At 47.0% G+C, this 26,337-nt stretch overlaps 1 protein-coding gene across 2 annotated transcripts; it reads right to left on the minus strand.

Annotated features, from left to right (window-relative positions):
• Window positions 1-1,883: 1,883 nt before the first annotated feature.
• SCNM1 (sodium channel modifier 1) lies at window positions 1,884-26,312 on the minus strand. 2 transcript variants are annotated; one of them, XM_030188201.1, is made up of 8 exons: window positions 26,192-26,312; window positions 8,623-8,693; window positions 8,399-8,487; window positions 6,542-6,639; window positions 3,961-4,061; window positions 3,708-3,877; window positions 3,038-3,164; window positions 1,884-2,521 (listed from the first exon to the last, which is right to left on the minus strand). In XM_030188201.1, the coding sequence occupies exons 1-8, from the start codon at window positions 26,240-26,242 to the stop codon at window positions 2,332-2,334; spliced, it is 897 nt and encodes a 298-aa protein (XP_030044061.1). In that variant the 5' UTR covers window positions 26,243-26,312; the 3' UTR covers window positions 1,884-2,331. The 2 variants fall into 2 exon arrangements, with proteins under 2 accessions (XP_030044061.1, XP_030044062.1); XM_030188202.1 differs by having other exon boundaries at window positions 3,720-3,877; window positions 26,192-26,311.
• Window positions 26,313-26,337: the final 25 nt, after the last annotated feature.

The raw sequence follows: 26,337 nt of genomic DNA on the forward strand, positions 1-26,337 counted from the left end.
CTGAGCTCTGGCTGTGCTTCAAGGAACTGACCAATCCTATTTAATAGAATGCACCTCCAACATTCTGAAGCCGAGAAACCTCGTGTGGTTGGTCACTTCTGCTTGTGACGAACCCGGAAGTACGTGATGTCAATTCAGGAGATGGATACAGAGAGCAGGAATGCCTCAGCCATGCAGTCAGCTTCAGAATGTTGGAGGTGCCTTTTATTATATAGGAAGTGTTATTTGGCCATCTTCATTGGTAAAGTTATTCTCCGGTATTAAATTATCATCAGGGCCATGGTTCGTATAGAGTAAGAAGGCAGCCCACCATGTCTGAAAGACTGTCAGATGAAAGCTAAAAGGGCTACGATATTTCTTTTCCTTTAAGCACAGTAAAGCAATGTAATAAGAATTTAAACATCTTGCCGAACTTGGCTCTAATATTTCCTATCCATTGTTCTCCGGAGAGTTGTATTTGTATATATCCTATATAATAATTTGCACCTCCAGCGTTCTGAAGCTGACTGCCAGGAAGGTGAAGCCCGGTTCGTAATGTCTGAACCCTTCCGGTGATGTCACCATGTTGCCTGGGAAACCATGATGCGTCTCAAGCACGGGGCGCTACGAGTTCCCTCCCTCCACTCCCCTCAGAGTTCCACGCCCCCCCCCCCCCCCCCCGAAGTGCAAGCAGGACCTGTCCGCTGGCAGCCCCTCGCCTTTCTGCGTGCCGGCTCTAAAAATTGTTACCCCGGGGTCCGGCGTCAGCATTGAAGGCGAACGGCGCTTCACACTGCCTTCCCATCTGCCTGACCTCTGCCTCTGGTCCCGCCCTTCCGGAAACAGGAAATGAGGGCGGGACCAGAGGCAGAGCTCAGACAGATGGGAAGACAGTCTGTAGCGCCGCTCGCCTTCAATGCTCATGCCGGACGCCGAGGTAACAATTTTTAAATTAGAGCTGGCACGCAGGAAGGCGAGGGGCTGCCGGAGGACAGGTCCTGCTTGCACAACAAGAGAGGGAGGGGGGGGCGTCCTGCAACTGGAAGGGGAGGGAGGCTGTCCTGCAGCTGGAAGGGGAGGGGGGCCTGGAATTCAGAGGAGACGGAGGGAGGGAGGGAAGGGGGCTATGGAACTTGGAGGGGAGGGGGGCTGGAACTCAGACAGACAAGAAGAAAGGGAGGGAGGGAGAGAGGGAGGGGGGCATGGAACCTTGCTAGCGCCCGTTTCCTTCCTCTACGAAACAGGCCTCTTTTACTAGTATCAAATATTCAACTTTATTTAAATTGTGGTTAAATACAGTTGAATATTTGATAAATACAACTCTCTAAAGAACGATTGATATTGCTTACATAAGAAAAGCTCCGGTGTTATTAGACTAATAGTTCCCTTAATTAGGGGACACTGTTACTATTTCCTTACAAGTTGTATATATATTTGGGTGTAAAATGTGAATATTTCATAAATAAAAGGGGCAGTAAATTACCACTTGGTGTATCGGGGACCTCTCGTTGCTGTGGCGGGGCTGCCGCTGTGTGTGAACAGGACGCTTCTCCGCCTGCCCGGGCCCAGACCAAATTCATGACACACCTTAATTATATCATGCAGCTAGTTTCACGCCTTTCCGATTTCCAACATATCCCATTTTCAGGTTACAAGACTGCGATACGCTCCCCTTCCTCACCAAAGCACCAGGTGCAAGCTCCATCTTTCTAAAGATGCTGGCTCCCTCTGCCTGCGCAAGTCTCAAGACATTTTACGCTGACAATTATTCCGATCCTCTGGGTCCGCAGCCAGGCCTGGCGTGTATCGCTATATTTATACCCAGAGACATCGGTGGATGATGAAATGGATCCGCATGGATCGAGTTACAGAGAGAAAAAACTACAAGGAAGGCAAAGCAGTTCTAGAGCTTTCCCTGCCACAATATTTATTAAACATACGAATGCTGGGCCTTGTTACAGACACTCACCGATTGCCTTTAGCAGTGGCTGTTCTGCTGTGGCTAACAGCTTGTATTTTATATACGTATAAAGACAAAAGACATCTTAAGACAGACAGAAAGGAGACCTAGGTATAAGAGCTATGGGTGGGAGGAGAAAAACCAGGAAAAAGGCACATTTCTAGTCAATTACTGCAGTAGACGCCGAGTGTAGTGTGAAAATCCAAACTCCCTCAGCACTGTACGATTTGGTCCCGGATGAGTCTGCCCTGAACAATGCCACCAGCATCTTCCTTATGCATTTGAGATTTAGGACCAGGAAAGTGACCGTGGATGCTGGACCCGATGAGAGTGTGAGCGAGACTGGGAAAAGCTGAGCTGCAGCCCCCGTGCAAAGCTTCTTTCTGAGGATTTTAGGGTACTTCTTTACACCCTGTGTCTGAGGTCCTTGTTCGGCAACGTTTCTCCTCATCGTCCAGCGCAGGAGCCGGGGCCCCAAGAAAACCGGGAGGCTGGAAGGCCGGCGGCTGTTCCTCATCGGAATCAAATTCCACATTTTCATCTTTCATCCATTTGCCTGAACTGTCCTGGATCCAACCAGAGCTGCGGGGGAGAGAGAGAGAGAAAGAAAGATGGGGGTAGCCAGCTATGCAGACAGAGGCAGCCTACGCCGACACAAAATTAGCAGGAGTGCGACAAAGGAAAAGTTGATGCTGTAATGCCCCCCTGAACCCCCCCCCCCCCAATCTGACAACATGCAGAAAAGGGGTGAAAAAGATTCCAGCATCATCATTTTAAAAATCTCGCTCCAGTGGAAGCCAATGATCAGTTAATACGACTGAAAAAACAGGAATTAAAAGCACTGGTCACGATAATTCATTACAACATCCAGTTAACAGACAGCTTCTAGGTTACTGGACACAAGCAGATCCAGTTCTGGCTGAATCGTCTCACACACACACACAATTCCAGTGCAGTTTGTTTTCGGGAGACCAGAGGAAGGACACGAGGACTGGATCGGCTTGTCCCTGTGAACCTGGAGGGATAAATCACATTGCATGTCAGAAAATCACACATATGTGGCCAGGTCCTCCTCCGCCTTTCAGCCTGTGCGCTCACCTCCTTAAAAGCAGATAATGCTCCATAGCACCCCTCTGATCCGAGCCGGCCGTTTCAGCCTCGGTGGCTGGGGTCGCTTTCCCTGCTTTCTGCCTCTTCATTTTCCAAGCTCGCTCCTTCCGGGAATCTGTCCACCAAAAGACAACAAAAATCCCAATACAGCGTCAGTCACTCTGAAGGTTGACGGAGAACGACTCTGACCCACAAAACAGGAACCGTTCTTTTCCTTAAAAGTTAACTGCATTTACATCGCTGTGGCTTCAGCAGATCTACAGGGTTCATGTATATCAGACACCCCAGGAGAGCTTCCAGGTTTCCACCTGCTTAATCAACTTCACGACTCTAAGGGCTCCTCCGTGAATTGGGCAATTAAGCCCTACAATCTTGATTCCCCCAACACCACCACCCCTCCGAGAACAAGCCTGTTAAAATGCAGGAATTAAATATACGAGGGTAGTTACTAAGTAGCTGTCAGTAGAGTGAGCAGACAGTAAAAGGGGTTATTTGAAAGCTGCCGACCTTGATGGTGTGGAGTTTAGCATCGTTGCTCAGCTTTCACTGCATATGCTTTTTGCTCCCCCACCCCCACCCCGGGTGACTGCCCACTCTGGTCGAGGCAGACCTAAACGTTTGACAAGAGACAACCTTGAAAGTGTAGAAACCGACCAACCCGTTGTGCTACCTGAGGATTTGCTCTGGTACCCAGGAAGCTTCCTGCCGGGGCTACCTTCCACTCCAGCTGCTTCCTCGCCTCTTATCTCAAGACGTAAGCCTGGTTGTGGGCTCTCACAGGTAGCGCTAACAGCTGAAGCCTCTGTCTTCCCACCGCTGTCCTCTGACCTGGAAGGAGTTTCAGTTACTTGGCGAGTGAGCTCTCCGTCTCTCCCTCTTTGTACCACTAAACGAGAAAGCACGTGGGTTACCTGCTCCGTCTGCAGCAGCTGTTATATGGGGTGGCTTTCAGCAAGGCATGATGGGCGATCCTCCTGGTCTGAATGAGCAGGGGCGCTGGGTCCGCAGGAACCTGAACGACACGAGCAAGCAGCTTTAGCAGGCTCCATTCTTACTGTCCTTATCAGAGTTACTGAGAGAGGTTTTAATGTCTGTGAGAGGATCCACAGAGAAACCTATAAACCTCAACTTAGTTACAGAACAAGAATTAGCTCTCAAGGTGAAAAAACATCCTTTCGTTTCAGAAATGGACTAATTCCCTCCAGTGGGAAGTGAACTGAGGATCTGCTATCCACATCATTTCACACAGACCAGCAAACTGCTTTCAACTGGTAACAGCCTGGATATATTCCCTGAGCCCTTCAGGCCTAGAGGTGACAAGCTTTGTACCCTGTGTCCATCCCCTGATCCTCCAGTCCTAGAAGTAACAGACTCTGTATCCGTGTCCATCCCCTGAGCCTTCTAGAGATGACAGGGTCTGTATCTTTGTGTCCATCCCCTGACCCTCCAGTCCTAGAGGTAACAGACTCTGAATCCCTGTGTCCATCCCCTGAGCCTTCTAGAGATGACAGGGTCTGTATCTCTGTGTCCACCCCCTGATCCTTCTAGAGGTGACAGGGTCTGTATCTGTGTCCATCCCCTGACCCCCTCCAGTCCTAGAGGTAACAGACTCTGTATCCGTGTCCATCCCCTGAGCCTTCTAGAGATGACAGGGTCTGTATCTTTGTGTCCATCCCCTGACCCTCCAGTCCTAGAAGTAACAGGTTCTGTATCCCTGTGTCCATCCCCTGACCCCTCCAGTCCTAGAGATAACAGACTCTGAATCCCTGTGTCCATCCCCTGAGCCTTCTAGAGATGACAGGGTCTGTATCTCTGTGTCCATCCCCTGACCCTCCAGTCCTAGAGGTAACAGACTCTGAATCCCTGTGTCCATCCCCTGAGCCTTCTAGAGATGACAGGATCTGTATCTCTGTGTCCATCCCCTGACCCTCCAGTCCTAGAAGTAACAGGTTCTGTATCTCTGTGTCCACTCCCTGAGCCTTCTAGAGGTGACAGGGTCTGTATCCCTGTGTCCATCCCCTGACCCTCCAGTCCTAGAGGTAACAGACTCTGTATCCCTGTCTCCATCCCCTGAGCCTTCTAGAGGTGACAGGGTCTGTATCTCTGTGTCCATCCCCTGACCCCTCCAGTCCTAGAGGTAACAGACTCTGTATCCCTGTGTCCATCCCCTGAGCCTTCTAGAGATGACAGGGTCTGTATCTCTGTGTCCATCCCCTGACCCTCCAGTCCTAGAAGTAACAGGTTCTGTATCCCTGTGTCCATCCCCTGACCCCTCTAGTCCTAGAGATAACAGACTCTGAATCCCTGTGTCCATCCCCTAAGCCTTCTAGAGGTGACAGGGTCTGTATCTCTGTGTCCATCCCCTGACCCTCCAGTCCTAGAAGTAACAGGTTCTATATCCCTGTGTCCATCCCCTGAGCCTTCTAGAGGTAACAGACTCTGTGAGGTGACAGGGTCTGTATCTCTGTGTCCATCCCCTGACCCTCCAGTCCTAGAAGTAACAGGTTCTGTATCTCTGTGTCCACTCCCTGAGCCTTCTAGAGGTGACAGGGTCTGTATCTCTGTGTCCACCCCCTGATCCTTCTAGAGGTGACAGGGTCTGTATCTGTGTCCATCCCCTGACCCTCCAGTCCTAGAAGTAACAGACTCTGAATCCCTGTATCCATCCCCTGAGCCTTCTAGAGGTGACAGGGTCTGTATATCTGTGTCCATCCCCTGACCCTCCAAGTCCTAGAAGTAACAGGTTCTGTATCCCTGTGTCCATCCCCTGAGCCTTCTAGAGGTGACAGGGTCTGTATCTCTGTGTCCATCCCCTGACCCTCCAGTCCTAGAAGTAACAGACTCTGAATCCCTGTGTCCATCCCCTGAGCCTTCTAGAGATGACAGGGTCTGTATCTCTGTGTCCACCCCCTGATCCTTCTAGAGGTGACAGGGTCTGTATCTGTGTCCATCCCCTGACCCTCCAGTCCTAGAAGTAACAGGTTCTGTATCCCTGTGTCCATCCCCTGACCCTCCAAGTCCTAGAAGTAACAGGTTCTGTATCCCTGTGTCCATCCCCTGAGCCTTCTAGAGGTGACAGACTCTGAATCCCTGTATCCACCCCCTGAGCCTTCTAGAGGTGACAGGGTCTGTATCCCTGTGTCCATCCCCTGACCCTCCAGTCCTAGAGGTAACAGACTCTGAATCCCTGTGTCCATCCCCTGAGCCTTCTAGAAGTAACAGGGTCTGTATCTCTGTGTCCACCCCCTCAGCCTTCTAGAGGTGACAGGGTCTGTATCCCTGTGTCCATCCCCTGACCCTCCAGTCCTAGAAGTAACAGGTTCTGTATCCCTGTGTCCATCCCGAGCCTTCTAGAGGTAACAGGGTCTGTATCTATCTCCTCAGTCCTCCTGTTCCTTCCAAATTCCAGTTCTGATAAAGACAGACCTGGGTGTGTGTGTGTGTTTACGCATAAAATAATTCATTAGATAGTAAGTAAGAATCCGCTCACACCTGCCCACCAGCCTCTTCAGCTTTCAAGAACTCCAGCTGCTGCCGCTTCTGCACCTCCCTCTCATGGTCTTGCTTCTTGCCATAAAACCGCTGCAGGCCTGGTCAGGGAGAGGGATCAAGACAGCCAGTCAATCGTCATATCAGTCCAACTCTCAGGACATCTTTTGCCAGAGGTCAGCAACAGTTACTAACCAAAACATTTATCCTTCTTTCTTAGAGGACAGATCAGTCTACTGTAACCCAGGCTTTGAAATTTAGAACATAGTAACAGCAAAGTTGTACAACCAACCCTATCTCAAGGAGAGAACACACGGATGATAATGTTAAAGGGAAGGGAAAGGGAAATGGGACTTGATATACTGCCTTTTCTGTGGTTTTTGCAACTACATTCAAAGCGGTTTACATATATTCAGGTACTTATTTTGTACCAGGGGCAATGAATGGAGGGTTAAGTGACTTGCCCAGAGTCAGAGGGAGCCGCCGTGGGAATCAAACCCAGTTCCCCAGAATCAGAGTCTGCTGCACTGACCACTAGGCTACTCCACTAGCAACATTCCATGTAGAAGCCTGCCCTTGCAGATCAGCAACGCGGCCACGCAGGCTTCTGTTTCTGTGAGTCTGACGTCCTGCACGTGATGTCAGACTCACAGAAACAGAAGCCTGCGTGGCCGTGTTGCTGATCTGCAAGGGCAGGCTTCTGTTTCTGTGAGTCTGACGCCCTGCACGTACGTGCAGGACGTCAGACTCGCAAAAACAGAAGCCTGCGCGGCCGCGTTGCTGATCTGCAAGGGCAGGCTTCTACATGGAATGCTGCTAGTGGAATAGCAACATTCCATGCAGAATCTACAAATAGGGAAAGGGAAATAGGACTTGATATACCGCCTTTCTGAGGTTTTTGCAACTACATTCAAAGCGGTTTACATATATTCAGGTACTTATTTTGTACCAGGGGCAATGGAGGGTTAAGTGACTTGCCCAGAGTCACAAGGAGCTGCAGTGGGAATCAAAGTCCACTTCACTAACCACTAGGCTACTCCAATGAGTAAAAGCCAATGTGGATAAAACTGGAACTCATCAGTGCGATGACTTATCGTCTTTAAAGTCAAGGGTTCCTTCTAAACCATTATTACCAGTGTTAAGGGACAGAATCTCCAGTGATTTGATACAAAGCGCACTGCAGAGTCACTGAAGGACTGAGGATGCACCTGGAAAAGTGTGGTTATGCAAAGTGAGAGCAATGTAAGTTGCCTGGCTTACAGTACAGACCTCTCATATAGGTACGTTTTTTTCCCTTGCAGAGGTAAGCGGTGAAATACTGACCTTCTCTCATTACCTCTTGGCCAACTTTTCCAGACCACGTATGCCTGAATTACAATTTATACATCTTATATTATATACATTTTATACATCACGTATATGCACTAATGAGCCGTGTGTGTATTATCCTGGGCTGTTTTTATGGAAACAGCTGTATGACACCTATGTATTCACTACATACCACATGTAATGAGTTTACCTTACTTGGCAGACTGGATGGACCATACAGGTCTTTATCTGCCGTCATCTACTATGTAATGTTACTAAGTATGTACTTTAGACAAGAGAATCCAATTGCTGACTCCCTGTCTCTCAGCTTCAGAGAATAAATACCATCAGGTACAGAAAGCCCGAGAGACATCTGGAGATTTTCTTAAGGCTACCAAAGGCTTTCTGTTTTCCTGAATTGTAGCTCATGGAAGCAGGGACACTTCCAATAGTGCACACTGCTCATCTCTAGTATTCATGTAACCTCTTGGAGGCCAGCCACCCTCTCTTCATACATACCCTTAATACATCCTTAGTGCACGTGCGACTTACTGGCTATGTGTTTCTTCCCAGTCCTGTGTACGGCGAGCATGTCCAGTGTATCAAAGACGGGCCGCTGAGCGCACACAGTGCAGGCGTACCTGAGACAGGAAGAGAAACCAAAACGACAATCAGACAAATCTCTAATATCTTCCCTACTCCTACTGTGTGCTAAAACTGAGCAACTTGTCGAGAGCACTGCCCTCTGACCGGGACACCGAATTCTGAGGCCAGACCTTCCATTCTTCAGGAGCAGGGCTTCTTCTTCAGGTATAAAACTTGCAAGAAGATCGGCAACTCTTCTCTTCTGCAAACCCAAGCACAGTACGGTTCAGTATCAGGGCACCACAGTCAAAGAAACCCCCTTCAGTCACCGGGCTGCTGATCCCAAACTGGCAAAAGGTAGAAAACGGATACAGCGGGATCCTCGGGATCCTGCCGGATTCGATTTCAAAACCTTTAAAAGTTAATTTTTTTCTTTGCCCAGTCGTTTACATGTGGCCATTTTACATATATCCTCCAAAATAAAATGTTTTCAGAAAAAGACAGCTGATGTAGTTAATACTGAGGATTATTCTCCCAGGACCCTCCTATTTCCTTACCAATCTTGTCCTCCTTAAAAGTTGCGATCCTACGTGTGACGGTAACATTACGTCACAGGGGGCGTAACTTAGTGGGTCGGGCGTTCTCAAGCTTAAGGGAAAATTAGGTTCTTACCTTGGTAATTTTCTTTCCTTTAGTCATAGCAGATGAAGCCATTACGTATGGGTTATGTCCATCAACCAGCAGGGGAGATAGAGAGCACTCAAACTTTCACAGTGCCCTCTTGGCCAGCTAGCTCCACTGCCTCTTCAGTATTTGAAGCTTCCAAAGCAGTATGGCAAACCGCAATGGGAATCACAAGAGCTTTCCCCACAGCGAACGATGGCCCATCACAAGGGCACGAACTCATAAAGGAGGGAATGCACATCCTCCTGGAGGGAATAAACTCATCCTCCTTATTGTATAAGTGGAGGGGAACACACGCGCCTCCTGGAGGGAATCACACATCCTCCCAACACACTGGAGGGAATGAACTCATCCTCCTATTTATAGAACTGGAGGGGAACACACGCGCCTCCTGGAGGGAATGAACACATCCTCCTAAATTTAAACTGAACATGAATCCTGAAGATTGTTTTCCAACTTTCTCCCAAGGAAGGAACTTCAGGAAATTAGAACAGAACCTGAAAAACAGATTCACAGCATACAGACAATCATACAGGGAGGGCTCATGGCTTCATCTGCTATGACTAAAGGAAAGAAAATTACCAAGGTAAGAACCTAATTTTCCCTTCCTTGTCATCAAGCAGATGAAGCCATTACATATGGGATGTAACAAAGCAATCCCTAGATAGGGTGGGAACAAGCCACACCACGCGCTAGCACTTGTGCACCAAAACGCGCATCCCTCCTGGCAGCCACATCCAGCCTGTAATATCGGGCAAAGGAGAGCTTAGAAGCCCATGTTGCTGCACTGCATATCTCTTGAAGAGAGAGTGCTCCAGTTTCAGCCCAAGAGGAAGAAATCGCTCTAGTAGAATGTGCCTTAAAGGCTACGGGCGGAACCCTGCCGGCCAGCAGATAAGCTGAAAAGATAGTTTCTTTGAGCCAGCGGGCAATAGTGGCTTTAGACACTGGAGACCCTCTGCGAGAACCGGATAACAAAACAAACAGATGATCAGAAGTCCTGAAAGAGTTAGTAACTCGCAGATACTGCAGCAGAGTCCTGCGCACATCCAAAAGGTGCAGCTGCCCAAAAGATTCTGGAAACTCTTCCTCTGAAAAAGAGGGCAAGAAAATAGGCTGGTTTAGGTGAAAGGCTGAAACCACCTTAGGCATAAAGGAAGGCACGGTCCGAACCGTGACTCCGGACTCTGAAAATTGCAGAAATGGGTCTCTACAGGACAGCGCCTGGAGCTCTGACACCCGTCTCGCCGAGGTAATGGCCACCAGAAAAACGGCCTTCGGTGTCAAATCTTTCTCCGATGCTCGCCGAAGCGGCTCAAAAGGAGATGCCTGCAGGGTTTTCAAAACTAGCGCCAGGTTCCAAGCTGGACAGGGTGCTCGCACTGGAGGTCGGAGCCGAAGCACCCCTCTAAGAAACCGTGCCACATCTGGGTGAGCAGCCAAAGACACGCCTTCCACCTTACCACGAAGGGAGGCCAACGCTGCCACCTGCACCCGCAGGGAATTATAGGCCAAGCCTTTTTGTACACCTTCCCTGCAAAAAGTCCAGAATCGGCGAGACAGGAGCCCGCATTGGAGCAATGGCTCTGGAAGCACACCAAGAACTCAAACAGGCACCAAATCCTGCATAAGCCACGGAAGTGGACCGCTTGCGGGCTTGCAGGAGAGTGGAAATAACTTTATTGGAATAACCTTTATCCCTCAATTGCGCCCTCTCAATAGCCATGCCGTAAGACCAAAGCGGCCGGCGTCCTCCATGGCTACCGGTCCCTGAGTCAACGGGTTCGGTACCAGAGGTAACGGCAGAGGAGCCTCCAGGAGCATCTGTCGGAGGTCTGCATACCAAGGTCTCCTTGGCCAATCCGGGGCGATGAGGACCACTTCTCCTGGGTGCAGCTGAATCCGCAAGAGCAGGCGCCCTATCAAGGGCCATGGGGGAAACACAAAGTAGACCCGGAGGCCAGGGTTGAGCCAAGGCATCCAACCCCGCCGAGCGAGGATCTCTCCGTCTGCTGAAGAAGCACGGGACTTTGGTATTGGCACTTGTCGCCATTAGATCCATCACGAGCTTGCCCCATTTGGCACAGATCTGCAGGAAAACTTCGTCTGCTAGATTCCATTCTGCTGGATCGATCTGATGCCTGCTCAGATAATCGGCCTGCACATTGCTCTGACCTGCAATATGAGCTGCCGACAGACACTGAAGATGCAGCTCGGCCCAGTGGCAAATCAGTTCGGCCTGCGCGGCTAGTGCTCTGCACCTTGTTCCGCCTTGTCGATTTATATAGGCCACTGTTGTCGTGTTGTCCGACATCACTCTGACAGCCAATCCTTCCAGGGTCACTTAAAAGCCAGAAGCGCCTGAAACACCGCTTTCAACTCTAGGCGGTTGATGGACCACTCCGACTCCTCGGGTGTCCATAGACCCTGGGCATGCTTCCCCTTGCAGTGTGCGCCCCAGCCCTTCAGACTGGCATCTGTTACCACCAGGCACCAAACGGGGAGCGTCAGCGGCATTCCTCGCTGCAGCATGCTGTCCTAGAGCCACCACTCCATGCTGAGTCGGGCCGCAGGGAGCCAAGTGAGTCTGCATTGGTAATCCTGAGAAATTGGAGACCACCTCTGGAGTAGGGAATACTGTAGCGGTCTCAGGTGCGCTCTCGCCCAGGGTACCACTTCCATCGTGGCTGTCATCGATCCCAGCAGCTGGACAATGTCCCAAGCGGGCGGGGCATCCTCAGGAGCAGACGGACCTGATTCTGAAGCTTGCACCGCCTTAGCTCGGGTAGGAACACATAACCCGAGACTGTGTCGAACCTGGCCCCCAAAAATTCTAGAGATTGTGAAGGGGTCAGGTGACTTTTGGCCATATTGACGACCCAGCCTAGAGATTGCAGTACTGAGACCACTCTGGCTGTAGCTTGTAAGCTCTCTGTTGCAGAGTCTGCTCTGATGAGCCAGTCGTCTAGGTACGGGTGAACCCTGATACCTTCTCGCCTGAGAAAGCAGCTACCACCACCATTACCTTCGAAAAGGTTCGGGGAGCTGTGGTGAGGCCAAAAGGCAAGGCCCTGAACTGGAAATGTTTTCCCAACACCGCAAACCTCAGAAACTTCTGGTGCGGGGGCCAAAATCGGTATGTGCAAGTAAGCTTCTTTCAGGTCTAGAGACGTGAGAAACTCTCCTGGCTGAACCGCCGCAATGACGGAGCGCAGGGATTCTATGTGGAAATGCCGCACTCTCAGGGACTTGTTCACTTCTTTTAAGTCCAGAATAGGGCGAAAGGACCCACCTTTTCGCGGCACCACAAAGTAGATGGAGTATCGGCCGTAGCCTTGCTCGGCGGGAGGCACCGGGGTCACTGCCCCTAACTGAATCAGACCTTGTAAAGTCTCCTCCACCGCCGCCCGTTTGACGGCAGAACCGCATCGGGACTCCACAAACACGTCTCTTACTGGGGCGTTGAATTCTATTCTGTATCCATCTCTGATCAGGTCCAGAACCCACTGATCTGAGGAAATCTTGGCCCACTCCTCGACAAAGAGGGAAAGCCGTCTTCCGATGACAGGCATCGAGGAGAGGGCCGGCGCACCATCATTGAGAGGGTCGCCCCTGAACTCCTGGTCTTGAGCCACCGGCTGCGGAACGCTTGTCCGAGCGAAAGGAGTTCCTCTGCTGACCACGGGCACGTGAAGTGAACCCAGCCGAACGCCCCGGGCGGGTACCTTCTAGCTTCACGGAAGCGAGGGTCTGTACGAGGACTGGACCGCCTGGCCCTTAGAGGAAGGCCTCTGCCTATCTTCGGGCAAGCGCTGGGGTTTTGGATCACCCAGGCCTTTCACAATTTTCTCTAACTCCTCACCAAATAGGAGAAGTCCTTGAAAAGGCAACTTCACCAACCTTTGCTTAGAGGCCATGTCCGCTGCCCAGTGTCGTAGCCACAGACGACGGCGAGCCGCCACTGCTACTGCCATTTGTTTAGCCGAAGCTCTGACAAGGTCATAAAGGGCATCAGCCAGAAAGGACAAGGCCACCTCCATCCGAGGAGCCACATCCAAGAAGGGCTCCGCTCCATCTCCGGGCTGAGCCACTGCCTGTTGCAGCCAAGCTAGGCAGGCTCTCACAGCATAACAGCTGCATGCAGACGCCCGAACAGTGAGACCTGCAATATCAAAGGACCGTTTCAATGCTGTTTCCAGCCTACGGTCTTGAACATCCTTCAGGGCAACACCTCCTTCAACAGGGAGGGTAGTTCTCTTTGTCACCGCAGTGACTAGGGCATCCACTGTAGGCATTTGAAAACGAGCCATATGTCCCTCACGCAGAGGGTATAACTGCCCCATAGCCCTGGAAACTCTCAAAGGTCCCTCGGGGTCAGCCCACTGAGCCGAAACAAGCTCTAGGATGGAGTCATGCAAAGGGTAGGCCCGAGCAGCTTTCTTGGTACTAGCCATCCTGGGATTACCCGAGGAGGCCATGCCACTGTCAGGATCTTCAATCGAGAGGTCCTGCAGGGTATCTGAAATAAGCGCTGGCAGCTCATCACGGTGGAAAAACCTCACCGCGGAGGGATCATCCAGATCCTGTGGTAAATCCGCACCTGACTCTGGTTCCTCAGAGTTCTCCGAATCCTCACACCCCGACCACGGGGAGGAAAAAGGTGCACCACAATCTGAAGGGGAATTAACCCTTCTGCGCTTATCTTTAGGCCAAGCATCCGGGAAAAAAGCCTCACTGGGCAGTCTCAGGCCAGAATCCATCGGGGGGGGGCAATCAGAGGAGCCTCAGGCGACCCTTGAGGAAGGGCTCTTTTCATCATGTATGCTTTATGCAGCAAAAACACAAAATCCGGGGAGAAAATCTCACCCTGGGCATCCTGAAATAACCTCATCTCGAGGTGCCCCACCCGGCTCAGGTCTCTCCGTGTCCACGGAGGCCACGCCATGCGGTGTAAACAAAATGGCGCCCGCTGCCAGCTCAGAGCGGGAAGAAACATCGCTCGCCATGCTCGGGCCGGCTCCTAAGCCAGTACAGCACGATTTACAGAGCCCTGCTGCTGATTTGCGCTTGCCACAAGTGGAACAGCGCTTTACATTGTCTGCAGCCATCGCCGAAAAACGGCGGTAAAATCCAAGATGGCGGTTTCGCGCCAAAATCACCCCGATCGCGGGCCCACCCCGGAGGAGTTGGAAAACACTCTTACCTCAAAGGATCTAGTGTACAACTACGATCCTGCTGAAAATCAGGTCAAAAACCTCTGTTCCAGCGTCCTGCATTTAAAAAACGCGACGCAACTTTTTTTTTTTTTTAAGCTGTGAGGAAAGCAGAGGTATTGAAGACTCCGGAGGCTCAGATGAGTGGGAAAGGCAGGGAAAGGGCGAACCTATATGCCTGCATCCACTGTTGGTGGGTAAGGACAGGGAAAGCAATGCAATATGTCCACATCCACAGAGGTATGGGTAAGGCAGGGAAAGGGCTAACCTATGTACCTTTAAAGTGAAGCTGCTATAGCCTCCAACACCCCGGTTAACAACTGGCAAGCCAGGAACCACCTCCCGGCAGATTTTTCTGGAGCTCGAACAAGCTGCAGCCACCCTGCTAAGGGAGATAGAGAATACTGAAGAGGCAGTGGAGCTAGCTGGCCAAGAAGGCACTGTGAGAGTTTGAGTGCTCTCTATCTCCCCTGCTGGTTGATGGACATAACCCATACGTAATGGCTTCATCTGCTTGATGACAAGGAAGTGTTGCATTTTTTTAAATTTGAGAAAAATGTCATTTATTTTAAAGCTTTGCCTATGAACATATAAAATTTTAAATCAGCAAAACAGCATTAAAAATGATTGTACCTCCTACACACAGCAGAAACTCTCTTTGCATATGTCCAAATCTTTCTGGAAGGGCTGCTTACACTGTCTGAGGGGCAGCATACTCCTAGACTCAGCTCTGTTTCTCATCAGAAGGGCCACATACACCAGAATCCTGATGTATTTTCGATCAGAAGGACCAAATACAGCAGGATCCTGGTCTATTTTCGATCAGGAGGGATGAATGCGGCCCTTCTGATTCCTCTATAAAAATGTATGCAAAAGGTTTAATGCTTATGTGTTGCATTTTTTTAAATTTGAGAAAAATGTCATTTATTTTAAAGCTTTCCCTACGAACATAACAAAATTTTAAATCATCAAAACAGCATTAAAAATGATTGTACCTGCTAGACACAGCAAAAACTCTCTTTGCAAATGTCCAAATCTTTCTGGAAGGGCTGCTTACACCTAGATCCAGCTGTATTAATTGTCTGAGGGGCAGCATACTCCTAGACTCAGCTCCGCTTCTCATCAGAAGGGCCACATACACCAGAATCCTGGTGTAATTGGGATCAGAAGGACCGCATTCATCCCTTCTCATGGAAAAAAACACCAGGATCCTGGTCTATTATCGATCAGAAGGGCCAAATACAGCAAGATCCTGGTCTATTATCGATCAGAAGGGCCAAATACAGCAAGATCCCGGTCCATTTTCGATCAGGAGGGATGAATGCGGCCATTCTGATCCCAATTACACCAGGATTCTGGTGTATGTGGCCGTTCTGATGAGAAACGGAGCTGAATCTAGGTGTATGGTGCCCCTCAGACAATAAATACAGCTGGATCTAGGTGTAAGCAGCCCTTCCAGAAAGATTTGGACATATGCAAAGGGAGTTTCTGCTGTGTCTAGCAGGTGCAATCATTTTTAATGCTGTTTTGATGATTTAAAATTTTAGGTTATGTTCATAGCCAAAGCTTTAAAATAAATGACATTTTTCTCAAATTTTAAAAAAATGACACACATAGGCATTAAAAGTTTTGCAAGTATTTTTGTAGAGGACTATCTTTATTGTCATCATGAAGAAAAAAGCAGGTATCTAGCGCTCCACTGAAAACCACAATACAGCACTGGAAATAACAAAGCAGCGTCTGCAGTACTGACAAATATATTTTGAAAATAACCCTCCTCCCCCTTCACAGACTCTTGAAAATTCCACCAGCCCCCAACTTCTCTTAGATCTGGTCCCCCCCCCCCCCCCCACTAGAAAGGATGAATGCAGCCCTTCCGATCGAAAATACACGAGGATCTTGGTGTATTTGGCCCTTCCGATCGAAAATACACGAGAATCCTGGTGTATTTGGCCCTTCCGATCGAAAATACACTAGGATCCTGGTGTATTTGGCCCTTCTGATCGAAAATACACGAGAATCTTGGTGTATTTGGCCCTTCTGATCGAAAATACACAAGGATCCTGGTGTATTTGGCCCTTCCAATCGAAAATACACGAGGATCTTGGTGTATTTGGCCCTTCCCATCAAAAATACACGAGAATCCTGGTGTATTTTCCATCAGAAGGGATGAATGCAGCACTTCTGATCGAAAATACATCAGGATCCTAGTGTATTTGGCCCTTCCGATCGAAAATACACGAGGATCTTAGTGTATTTGGCCCTTCCGATCAAAAATACACTAGGAACCTGGTGTATATGGCCCTTCCAATCAAAAATACACTAGGAACCTGGTGTATTTGGCCCTTCCGATCGAAAATACACGAGGATCTTAGTGTATTTGGCCCTTCCGATCGAAAATACACGAGGATCTTAGTGTATTTGGCCCTTCCGATCGAAAATACACTAGGATCCTGGTGTATTTGGCCCTTCCGATCGAAAATACACGAGGATCCTGGTGTATTTGGCCCTTCCGATCGAAAATACACGAGGATGTTGGTGTATTTGGCCCTTCCGATCGAAAATACACGAGGATCTTAGTGTATTTGGCCCTTCCGATCGAAAATACACGAGGATCTTAGTGTATTTGGCCCTTCCGATCGAAAATACACTAGGATCCAGGTGTATTTGGCCCTTCCGATCGAAAATACACGAGGATCTTAGTGTATTTGGCCCTTCCAATCGAAAATACATTAGGATCCTGGTGTATTTTCCATCAGAAGGGATGAATGCAGCCCTTCTGATTCCTCTATAAAAATATATGCAAAGGTTTTAATGCTTATGTGTTGCATTTTTTTTAATTTGAGAAAAATGTCATTTATTTTAAAGCTTTCCCTACGAACATAACATAAAATTTTAAATCATCAAAACAGCATTAAAAATGATTGCACCTGCTAGACACAGCAGAAACTCTCTTTGCAAATGTCCAAATCTTTCTGGAAGGGCTGCTTGCACCTAGATCCAGGTGTATTAATTGTCTGAGGGGCAGCATACTCCTAGACTCAGGTCCGCTTCTCATCAGAAGGGCCACATACACCAGAATGCTGGTGTAATTGGGTTCAGAAGGACCGAATTCATCCCTTCTCATGGAAAAAAACACCAGGATCCTGATGTATTTTCGATCAGAAGGGCCAAATAGAGCAGGATCCTGGTCTATTTTCGATCAGAAGGGCCAAATACAGCAAGATCCTGGTCCATTTTCAATCAGAAGGGATGAATGTGGGCATTCTGATCCCAATTACACCAGGATTCTGGTGTATTTGGCCCTTCTAATGAGAAATGGAGCTGAATCTAGGTGTATGGTGCCCCTCAGACAATAAATACAGCTGGATCTAGGTGTAAGCAGCCCTTCCAGAAAGATTTGGACATATGCAAAGAGAGTTTCTGCTGTGTGTAGGAGGTACAATCATTTTTAATGCTGTTTTGATAATTTAAAATTATATGTTATATGTTCATAGGCAAAGCTTTAAAATAAATGACATTTTTCTCAAATTTTAAAAAATGACACACATAGGCATTAAAAGTTTTGCATATATTTTTGTAGAGGACTATCTTTATTGTCCTCATGAAGAAAAAAGCAGGTATCTAGCGCTCCAATGAAAACCACAATACAGCACTGGAAATAACAAAGCAGCGTCTGCAGTACTGACAAATATATTTTGAAAATAACCCTCCTCCCCCTTCACAGACTCTTGAAAATTCCACCAGCCCCCAACTTCTCTTAGATCTGGTCCCCCCCCCCCCCCCCCCCCCCCCCCCCCACTAGAAAGGATGAATGCAGCCCTTCCGATCGAAAATACACGAGGATCTTGGTGTATTTGGCCCTTCCGATCGAAAATACACGAGAATCCTGGTGTATTTGGCCCTTCCGATCGAAAATACACTAGGATCCTGGTGTATTTGGCCCTTCCGATCGAAAATACACGAGAATCTTGGTGTATTTGGCCCTTCTGATCGAAAATACACAAGGATCCTGGTGTATTTGGCCCTTCCAATCGAAAATACACGAGGATCTTGGTGTATTTGGCCCTTCCCATCAAAAATACACGAGAATCCTGGTGTATTTTCCATCAGAAGGGATGAATGCAGCCCTTCTGATCGAAAATACATCAGGATCCTAGTGTATTTGGCCCTTCCGATCGAAAATACACGAGGATCTTAGTGTATTTGGCCCTTCCGATCAAAAATACACTAGGAACCTGGTGTATTTGGCCCTTCCGATCGAAAATACACGAGGATCTTAGTGTATTTGGCCCTTCCGATCGAAAATACACGAGGATCTTAGTGTATTTGGCCCTTCCGATCGAAAATACACTAGGATCCTGGTGTATTTGGCCCTTCCGATCGAAAATACACGAGGATCCTGGTGTATTTGGCCCTTCCGATCGAAAATACACGAGGATGTTGGTGTATTTGGCCCTTCCGATCGAAAATACACGAGGATCTTAGTGTATTTGGCCCTTCCGATCGAAAATACACGAGGATCTTAGTGTATTTGGCCCTTCCGATCGAAAATACACTAGGATCCAGGTGTATTTGGCCCTTCCGATCGAAAATACACGAGGATCTTAGTGTATTTGGCCCTTCCAATCGAAAATACATTAGGATCCTGGTGTATTTTCCATCAGAAGGGATGAATGCAGCCCTTCTGATTCCTCTATAAAAATATATGCAAAGGTTTTAATGCTTATGTGTTGCATTTTTTTTAATTTGAGAAAATGTCATTTATTTTAAAGCTTTCCCTACGAACATAACATAAAATTTTAAATCATCAAAACAGCATTAAAAATGATTGCACCTGCTAGACACAGCAGAAACTCTCTTTGCAAATGTCCAAATCTTTCTGGAAGGGCTGCTTGCACCTAGATCCAGGTGTATTAATTGTCTGAGGGGCAGCATACTCCTAGACTCAGGTCCGCTTCTCATCAGAAGGGCCACATACACCAGAATGCTGGTGTAATTGGGTTCAGAAGGACCGAATTCATCCCTTCTCATGGAAAAAAACACCAGGATCCTGATGTATTTTCGATCAGAAGGGCCAAATAGAGCAGGATCCTGGTCCATTTTCGATCAGAAGGGCCAAATACAGCAAGATCCTGGTCCATTTTCGATCAGAAGGGCCAAATACAGCAAGATCCTGGTCCATTTTCAATCAGAAGGGATGAATGTGGGCATTCTGATCCCAATTACACCAGGATTCTGGTGTATTTGGCCCTTCTAATGAGAAATGGAGCTGAATCTAGGTGTAGGCTACCCCTTAGACAATAAATACAGCTGGATCTAGGTGTAAGCAGCCCTTCCAGAAAGATTTGGACATATGCAAAGAGAGTTTCTGCTGTGTGTAGGAGGTACAATCATTTTTAATGCTGTTTTGATAATTTAAAATTATATGTTATATGTTCATAGGCAAAGCTTTAAAATAAATGACATTTTTCTCAAATTTTAAAAAATGACACACATAGGCATTAAAAGTTTTGCATATATTTTTGTAGAGGACTATCTTTATTGTCCTCATGAAGAAAAAAGCAGGTATCTAGCGCTCCAATGAAAACCACAATACAGCACTGGAAATAACAAAGCAGCGTCTGCAGTACTGACAAATATATTTTGAAAATAACCCTCCTCCCCCTTCACAGACCCTTGAAAATTCCACCAGCCCCCAACTTCTCTTAGATCTTGTCCCCCCCCCCCCCCCCCCCACCAGAAGGGATGAATGCAGCCCTTCCGATCGAAAATACACGAGGATCTTGGTGTATTTGGCCCTTCCGATCGAAAATACACGAGAATCCTGGTGTATTTGGCCCTTCCGATCGAAAATACACTAGGAACCTGGTGTATTTGGCCCTTCCGATCGAAAATACACGAGGATCTTAGTGTATTTGGCCCTTCCGATCAAAAATACACTAGGAACCTGGTGTATTTGGCCCTTCCGATCGAAAATACACGAGGATGTTGGTGTATTTGGCCCTTCCGATCGAAAATACACGAGGATCTTAGTGTATTTGGCCCTTCCGATCGAAAATACACTAGGATCCTGGTGTATTTGGCCCTTCCGATCGAAAATAGACCAGGATCCTGGTGTATTTGGCCCTTCCAATCGAAAATACACGAGGATCTTAGTGTATTTGGCCCTTCCGATCGAAAATACACGAGGATCTTAGTGTATTTGGCCCTTCCGATCGAAAATACATTAGGATCCTGGTGTATTTGGCCCTTCCGATCGAAAATACACTAGGAACCTGGTGTATTTGGCCCTTCCGATCGAAAATACACTAGGAACCTGGTGTATTTGGCCCTTCCGATCGAAAATACACGAGGATGTTGGTGTATTTGGCCCTTCCGATCGAAAATACACGAGGATCTTAGTGTATTTGGCCCTTCCGATCGAAAATACACTAGGATCCTGGTGTATTTGGCCCTTCCGATCGAAAATAGACCAGGATCCTGGTGTATTTGGCCCTTCCGATCGAAAATACACGAGGATCTTAGTGTATTTGGCCCTTCCGATCGAAAATACACGAGGATCTTAGTGTATTTGGCCCTTCCGATCGAAAATACATTAGGATCCTGGTGTATTTTCCATCAGAAGGGATGAATGCAGCCCTTCTGATTCCTCTATAAAAATATATGCAAAGGTTTTAATGCTTATGTGTTGCATTTTTTTAAATTTGAGAAAAATGTCATTTTAAAGCTTTCCCTACGAACATAACATAAAATTTTAAATCATCAAAACAGCATTAAAAATGATTGTACCTGCTAGACACAGCAAAAACTCTCTTTGCATATTCCAAATCTTTCTGGAAGGGCTGCTTACACCTAGATCCAGCTGTATTAATTGTCTGAGGGGCAGCATACTCCTAGACTCAGCTCCGCTTCTCATCAGAAGGGCCACATACACCAGAATCCTGGTGTAATTGGGTTCAGAAGGACCGAATTCATCCCTTCTCATGGAAAAAAACACCAGGATCCTGATGTATTTTCGATCAGAAGGGCCAAATAGAGCAGGATCCTGGTCTATTTTCGATCAGAAGGGCCAAATACAGCAGGATCCTGGTCCATTTTCGATCAGGAGGGATGAATGCGGCCATTCTGATCCCAATTACACCAGGATTCTGGTGTATGTGGCCGTTCTGATGAGAAACGGAGCTGAATCTAGGTGTATGGTGCCCCTCAGACAATAAATACAGCTGGATCTAGGTGTAAGCAGCCCTTCCAGAAAGATTTGGACATATGCAAAGAGAGTTTCTGCTGTGTGTAGGAGGAACAATCATTTTTAATGCTGTTTTGATAATTTAAAATTTTATGTTATATGTTCATAGGCAAAGCTTGAAAATAAATGACATTTTTCTCAAATTTTAAAAAATGACACACATAGGCATTAAAAGTTTTGCATATATTTTTGTAGAGGACTATCTTTATTGTCCTCATGAAGAAAAAAGCAGGTATCTAGCGCTCCAATGAAAACCACAATACAGCACTGGAAATAACAAAGCAGCGTCTGCAGTACTGACAAATATATTTTGAAAATAACCCTCCTCCCCCTTCACAGACTCTTGAAAATTCCACCAGCCCCCAACTTCTCTTAGATCTTGTCCCCCCCCCCCCCCTCCAGAAGGGATGAATGCAGCCCTTCCGATCGAAAATACACTAGGAACCTGGTGTATTTGGCCCTTCCGATCGAAAATACACGAGGATCTTGGTGTATTTGGCCCTTCCGATCGAAAATACACGAGGATCTTGGTGTATTTGCCCTTCCGATCGAAAATACACGAGGATCTTGGTGTATTTGGCCCTTCCGATCGAAAATACACGAGGATCTTGGTGTATTTGGCCCTTCCGATCGAAAATACACGAGGATCTTGGTGTATTTGGCCCTTCCGATCGAAAATACACGAGGATCTTGGTGTATTTGGCCCTTCCGATCGAAAATACACGAGGATCTTGGTGTATTTGGCCCTTCCGATCGAAAATACACGAGGATCTTAGTGTATTTGGCCCTTCCGATCGAAAATACACGAGGATCTTAGTGTATTTGGCCCTTCCGATCGAAAATACACGAGGATCTTAGTGTATTTGGCCCTTCCGATCGAAAATACACTAGGAACCTGGTGTATTTGGCCCTTCCGATCGAAAATACACGAGGATCTTAGTGTATTTGGCCCTTCCGATCGAAAATACACGAGGATCTTGGTGTATTTGGCCCTTCCGATCGAAAATACACGAGGATCTTAGTGTATTTGGCCCTTCCGATCGAAAATACACGAGGATCTTAGTGTATTTGGCCCTTCCGATCGAAAATACACTAGGAACCTGGTGTATTTGGCCCTTCCGATTGAAAATACATTAGGATCCTGGTGTATTTTCCATCAGAAGGGATGAATGCAGCCCTTCTGATTCCTCTATAAAAATATATGCAAAGGTTTTAATGCTTATGTGTTGCATTTTTTTAAATTTGAGAAAAATGTCATTTTAAAGCTTTCCCTACGAACATAACATAAAATTTTAAATCATCAAAACAGCATTAAAAATGATTGCACCTGCTAGACACAGCAGAAACTCTCTTTGCAAATGTCCAAATCTTTCTGGAAGGGCTGCTTGCACCTAGATCCAGCTGTATTAATTGTCTGAAGGGCAGCATACTCCTAGACTCAGGTTCGCTTCTCATCAGAAGGGCCACATACACCAGAATGCTGGTGTAATTGGGTTCAGAAGGACCGAATTCATCCCTTCTCATGGAAAAAAACACCAGGATCCTGATGTATTTTCGATCAGAAGGGCCAAATAGAGCAGGATCCTGGTCTATTTTCGATCAGAAGGGCCAAATACAGCAAGATCCTGGTCCATTTTCAATCAGAAGGGATGAATGTGGGCATTCTGATCCCAATTACACCAGGATTCTGGTGTATTTGGCCCTTCTAATGAGAAATGGAGCTGAATCTAGGTGTATGGTGCCCCTCAGACAATAAATACAGCTGGATCTAGGTGTAAGCAGCCCTTCCAGAAAGATTTGGACATATGCAAAGAGAGTTTCTGCTGTGTGTAGGAGGTACAATCATTTTTAATGCTGTTTTGATAATTTAAAATTATATGTTATATGTTCATAGGCAAAGCTTTAAAATAAATGACATTTTTCTCAAATTTTAAAAAATGACACACATAGGCATTAAAAGTTTTGCATATATTTTTGTAGAGGACTATCTTTATTGTCCTCATGAAGAAAAAAGCAGGTATCTAGCGCTCCAATGAAAACCACAATACAGCACTGGAAATAACAAAGCAGCGTCTGCAGTACTGACAAATATATTTTGAAAATAACCCTCCTCCCCCTTCACAGACTCTTGAAAATTCCACCAGCCCCCAACTTCTCTTAGATCTTGTCCCCCCCCCCCCCCCCCCCCCCCACCAGAAGGGATGAATGCAGCCCTTCCGATCGAAAATACACTAGGAACCTGGTGTATTTGGCCCTTCCGATCGAAAATACACGAGGATCTTGGTGTATTTGGCCCTTCCGATCGAAAATACACGAGGATCTTGGTGTATTTGGCCCTTCCGATCGAAAATACACGAGGATCTTGGTGTATTTGGCCCTTCCGATCAAAAATACACTAGGAACCTGGTGTATTTGGCCCTTCCGATCGAAAATACACGAGGATCTTAGTGTATTTGGCCCTTCCGATCGAAAATACACGAGGATCTTAGTGTATTTGGCCCTTCCGATCGAAAATACACTAGGAACCTGTGTATTTGGCCCTTCCGATTGAAAATACATTAGGATCCTGGTGTATTTTCCATCAGAAGGGATGAATGCAGCCCTTCTGATTCCTCTATAAAAATATATGCAAAGGTTTTAATGCTTATGTGTTGCATTTTTTAAATTTGAGAAAATGTCATTTTTAAAGCTTTCCCTACGAACATAACATAAAATTTTAAATCATCAAAACAGCATTAAAAATGATTGTACCTGCTAGACACAGCAAAAACTCTCTTTGCATATTCCAAATCTTTCTGGAAGGGCTGCTTACACCTAGATCCAGCTGTATTAATTGTCTGAGGGGCAGCATACTCCTAGACTCAGCTCCGCTTCTCATCAGAAGGGCCACATACACCAGAATCCTGGTGTAATTGGGTTCAGAAGGACCGAATTCATCCCTTCTCATGGAAAAAAACACCAGGATCCTGATGTATTTTCGATCAGAAGGGCCAAATAGAGCAGGATCCTGGTCTATTTTCGATCAGAAGGGCCAAATACAGCAGGATCCTGGTCCATTTTCGATCAGAAGGGCCAAATACAGCAGGATCCTGGTCCATTTTCGATCAGGAGGGATGAATGCGGCCATTCTGATCCCAATTACACCAGGATTCTGGTGTATGTGGCCGTTCTGATGAGAAACGGAGCTGAATCTAGGTGTATGGTGCCCCTCAGACAATAAATACAGCTGGATCTAGGTGTAAGCAGCCCTTCCAGAAAGATTTGGACATATGCAAAGAGAGTTTCTGCTGTGTGTAGGAGGTACAATCATTTTTAATGCTGTTTTGATAATTTAAAATTATATGTTCATAGGCAAAGCTTTAAAATAAATGACATTTTTCTCAAATTTTAAAAAATGACACACATAGGCATTAAAAGTTTTGCATATATTTTTGTAGAGGACTATCTTTATTGTCATCATGAAGAAAAAAGCAGGTATCTAGCGCTCCAATGAAAACCACAATACAGCACTGGAAAGAACAAAGCAGCTTCTGCAGTACTGACAAATATATTTTGAAAATAACCCTCAACCCCCCTTCACAGACCCTTGAAAATTCCACCAGCCCCCAAGTTCTCTTAGATCTTCTCTCCCCCCACAAGAGAGAATGCAAATCTACTTTTCTATTGTTTTTGACAAACGGAGATGGCTGCTGGGGGGGGGGGGGGGAACAGCTTCAACTTTATATTCATACTGTCTCCTGTGGACCAGATAAGCTCATCCCACGTCCCCTCATTTAACCTTAAGGAGACAGCGATAAGAGTTTTCATTTTGGCACAAGAAGAAAATATAAGAAAACCAAAGCATTGCATAAGGGTCTTCTAGCCCATGTAGTTATGTTTAAACAAAAGAGATCTGCATGAAATAAAATATTTATTTTTATTTGGACTTATAAAACCACTTTCTCCTTGAAACACGTTCAAAACAGAATCATCCATCTAAAAAGGTAAACTGTTACAAAACAGATTCCACGTGCCCCAATGAAAGGAGAGTTTCATTCTACTCCCATTTCATTTCAATATATTCGGTGCTCATTATAAACAGCAGATCACAACAAGAGTGAAGACGAACCCATCAGGAAACAGGATATTCTCCTGTGAATTGTACAGAAGAGTGAAGAAAAATGAGCAGAAAGTACAGAATTCATCATTTCTGGTTTTGTAACGTTTCAAGTTGTTCAATCTGACCCATTCCAGATGGCCGGTCCTGGTTTTAAAGTTCCACCGCAAAGCAGTGTGGGACTTGTAGTCCATCCATTGAACTCATGAGGCAGAAACCCAACAGTCTCCCTCATCTTCCCACCTCTTTGCAGGCTCTGAACAGACATTGGGCATTTCTGACGCTTGACCTAGAAATCTGCCCAGGAGGCCAGGAAGCGACCCCTGGGTTACCATCTGGCTCCAGTCCAGGTTTTGCTTCCATTGAAAGTCATGCAAGTAAAACCCGGCCTGGAAATGGGCCCGAAAATGCTAAGCAGAGGCCAGTCGCTGTTCGAGCCAAAAGACTCAATGAAGGCTGAATGTGGCGAGTAAGGCCCCGGCCCCCCTCCCCCTCCCCCTCCCCCTCCCCGGACTGACCTTCAACACATTCAGTTGGCTGCCATCGTCTCCCTCTCGCTTGAACGACATCAGCCTCCTCGTCCTCCTGTTCCATCTGTAGCTCCAGCTGATGAAATAGGGGGGAGGGGGGACGACCGTTTCCCGGCATGCGCCGCGCACGGGCC

The sequence above is a fragment of the Microcaecilia unicolor genome, chromosome 14 (genome assembly GCF_901765095.1).
Source record: "Microcaecilia unicolor chromosome 14, aMicUni1.1, whole genome shotgun sequence".
Lineage (NCBI taxonomy): Eukaryota > Metazoa > Chordata > Amphibia > Gymnophiona > Siphonopidae > Microcaecilia > Microcaecilia unicolor.